The following is a 2,793-nucleotide window of genomic DNA, read 5'->3' as shown; positions in this document are numbered from 1 at the left end:
AGAGGAATTTTCTGCAGGATCTGGTCACATGTGCATAGTTAAGTGATTTTTTTTTTAGTTGGTTTTTATTCTTGTTCTTATGTTGAAAACAAAGTTTGCAAAGAAAGAAAAATCCAATTTAGTAAAGTTATTGTTTCCTTGATGGAAAAATCCCAAAAAAATAAAATAACCTTAAAACCAGCTAAGTGGTGGCTTGTTAACCATAAAGAAAAGAGAAAAAGCTACATATCCAAGGTGTGGATTCCAGCTGGGATCCACTGTACACACAGGAGATGGTGTTGGCCAAGGAGCTACTCACACTCCATGGCTCCACCTTGCCTAAATTCCATCATCCCAGAGGAATCAAAGGTCCCAAAGAGAGAAGATTGTGCTGGAGGATGGCAGGATTCCACAGGGCTCCCCTGCTCCCACGTCCTGCTGGTGGTGGCCAAACAAGGCAGCAAGAGTTGGGGGTCACCAGGCCATGGTAGAACCTCTGGGGAGGAGAGAAGGAGGTTATGGTGGAGAAGGGAGAGATGGAACCAGTAAGACAAGAGGGAATGGTTTCTCACTGCCAGAGGGCAGGGCTGGATGGGATAATGGGAAGGAATTGCCCGCTGTGAGGTGCTGAGGCACTGGCACAGGTTGCCCAGAGCAGCTGTGGCTGCTCCATCCCTGGGAGTGTTCCAGGCCAGGCTGGACAGGGCTTGGAGCACCCTGGGCTGGTGGGAGGTGGCCCTGCCCATGGCAGGGGGTGGGACTGAGTGGTCTGTAAGGTCTCTTCCATCCCAAACCATTCCAGGATCCTGGAGCCTCTCTGGAGCCAGGCTGGGAGAGCTGGGGGTGTCCAGCCTGGAGAGGAGAAGCTCCAGGGAGACCTCAGAGCCCCTTCCAGTGCCTCAAGGGGCTCCAAGAGAGGCACAGAGGGGCTTGGGACAAGGGATGGAAGGACAGGACACAGGGAATGGCTTCCCACTGGAAAAGTGGAGATTTAGATGGGATATTAGGAAGGAATTCCTCCCTGGGAGGATGGTGAGGCACTGGCACAGGTTGCCCAGAGCAGCTGTGGCTGCTCCATCCCTGGGAGTGTTCCAGGTCAGGTTGGATGGAGCTTGGAGCAACCTGGGCTGGTGGGAGGTGTCCCTGCCCATGGCAGGGGGTGAATGAGATGACCTCCAAAGCCTTTCCAACCCAATCCATCCTGTGCTTCCACGAGCATAGAACAATCCTAGAATTCAGCTTTACACCTATGTTTGCAGCTCCTTGGGGAATGCTGGGAGAAGCTGTGGCTGTGGAGGAGCTGTGGGACCCTCTGGAGCTGGAGGTACCTGTCAGTAGAGCCCACACTCCTTCAGGTTGTTCTTGATGATGACGTCGGTGACGGCGTCGAAGACGAACTGCACGTTCTTGGTGTCGGTGGCACAGGTGAAGTGGGTGTAGATCTCCTTCGTGTCTTTCCTTCGGTTCAGGTCCTCAAACTGACACTGGATGTAGGCAGCTGCTTCCTCATACGTGTTGGAGCCTGGCAAAGAGAAGATCCCTGGATTTAGGCAGCAGTTCAGGAGCACACAGGAGCTTTTAAGTCCACATTAAGCTGCTTGGAGCCATCTGCCTTATCCAGCTCCAAAGCCAAATCCACCAGTAACTCCTTCTGGGAAATCTGAGGTCTATTCCCAGCTCCTGGGTGTGTGTCACTCACTCTGGGATCTATGTGTTCCCTGCTAGAGAAGAACAGGGATAAATCATGGGATCATGGAATGGGTTGAGTTAGAAGGATCTTAAAGCTCATCTCATTCCAACCCCTGCCATGGGCAGGGAAACCTTCCACTAGCCAAGAGCTCCATCCAGCCTGGCACTGAGCACTTCCAGGGATGGAACAGCCACAGATTCTCTGGGAATCCCAAAAATAAACACATTTGGAGGAGTTTTCAAACCTCTAAATGCCTCAAGCAGTGTCCAGGTGACACCTCACACCTGTGTGGGGCCACACATGGACACCTCAGGCTGGACAAGAGCCAGAGCAGGACATGGAGAAGCTCCACAGCCTCTAAAATCGGATTGAAATGGAATTCTTGCCTTAGGAGGATGTGGAAAATGAGGAATGACCTTGACTTGGCAGCAGCACTTTGGGGTTTGTACTCCAGGGATGGCCAAAGCTAGTCCCAACCACACGTGCCCACAGGTTTTCCAAGGGAACAGCCCAGAGATGGTGCCAAAGGGGCAGAGAGAAGGAATTGGGGAGGGAAAAGGAGGTTTGAACTGATCCAGGACTGGCAAAATGGCTGTCCCAGCATGGGGAGGGCTCAGCCTACCTGTGTACTCAGGGTAGCAGATGGTCAGAGGACTCTTCTTGATCTTCTCCTCAAACAGGTCTTTCTTGTTGAGGAAGAGGATGATGGAGGTGTCTGTGAACCATTTGTTGTTGCAGATGCTGTCAAACAGCTTCATGCTCTCGTGCATGCGGTTCTGGGGGAGAGAAAGACAGGTGAGGGGTGAGGAACATGGGTGGGAGCAGGACAAGGGTGAGAGACACAGGTGGGAGCAGGAGAGGGGTGAGGAACATGGGTGGGAGCAGGAGAGGGGTGAGGGACAAGGATAGGAGCAGGGCAGGGGTGAGGAACATGGGTGGGAGCAGGAGAGGGGTGAGGGACATGGGTGGGAGCAGGACAGGGGTGATGGACACTGGTGGGAGCAGGACAGGGGTGAGGGGACACCGGGCCCTTAGGAGAAGGGTTTGAAACCAGAGTTCCTTGTTTGCTTTCACAGGGGGAAAGGGGAGGGAGGGAAAAGGGGACAGAAAAGCAGGGGGGAAAG

The 2,793-nt window shown here is 53.2% G+C and overlaps 1 protein-coding gene across 1 annotated transcript; it reads right to left on the bottom strand.

The window, feature by feature from the left end:
• Positions 1–1,310: 1,310 nt before the first annotated feature.
• On the bottom strand, positions 1,311–2,445 carry GNAI2 (guanine nucleotide binding protein (G protein), alpha inhibiting activity polypeptide 2; the record flags this gene model as incomplete). The annotated part of the gene is made up of 2 exons (XM_009071252.1): positions 1,311–1,501; positions 2,292–2,445. Coding segments are annotated over 2 exons (345 nt in total), but the record flags the coding sequence as incomplete, so codon positions are not given.
• Between the last annotated feature and the right edge of the window lie 348 nt (positions 2,446–2,793).

This window comes from Acanthisitta chloris, unplaced genomic scaffold (genome assembly GCF_000695815.1).
Source record: "Acanthisitta chloris isolate BGI_N310 unplaced genomic scaffold, ASM69581v1 scaffold7553, whole genome shotgun sequence".
Classification (NCBI taxonomy): Eukaryota; Metazoa; Chordata; class Aves; order Passeriformes; family Acanthisittidae; genus Acanthisitta; species Acanthisitta chloris.
This window is presented reverse-complemented; position numbering and strand designations above follow the sequence as displayed.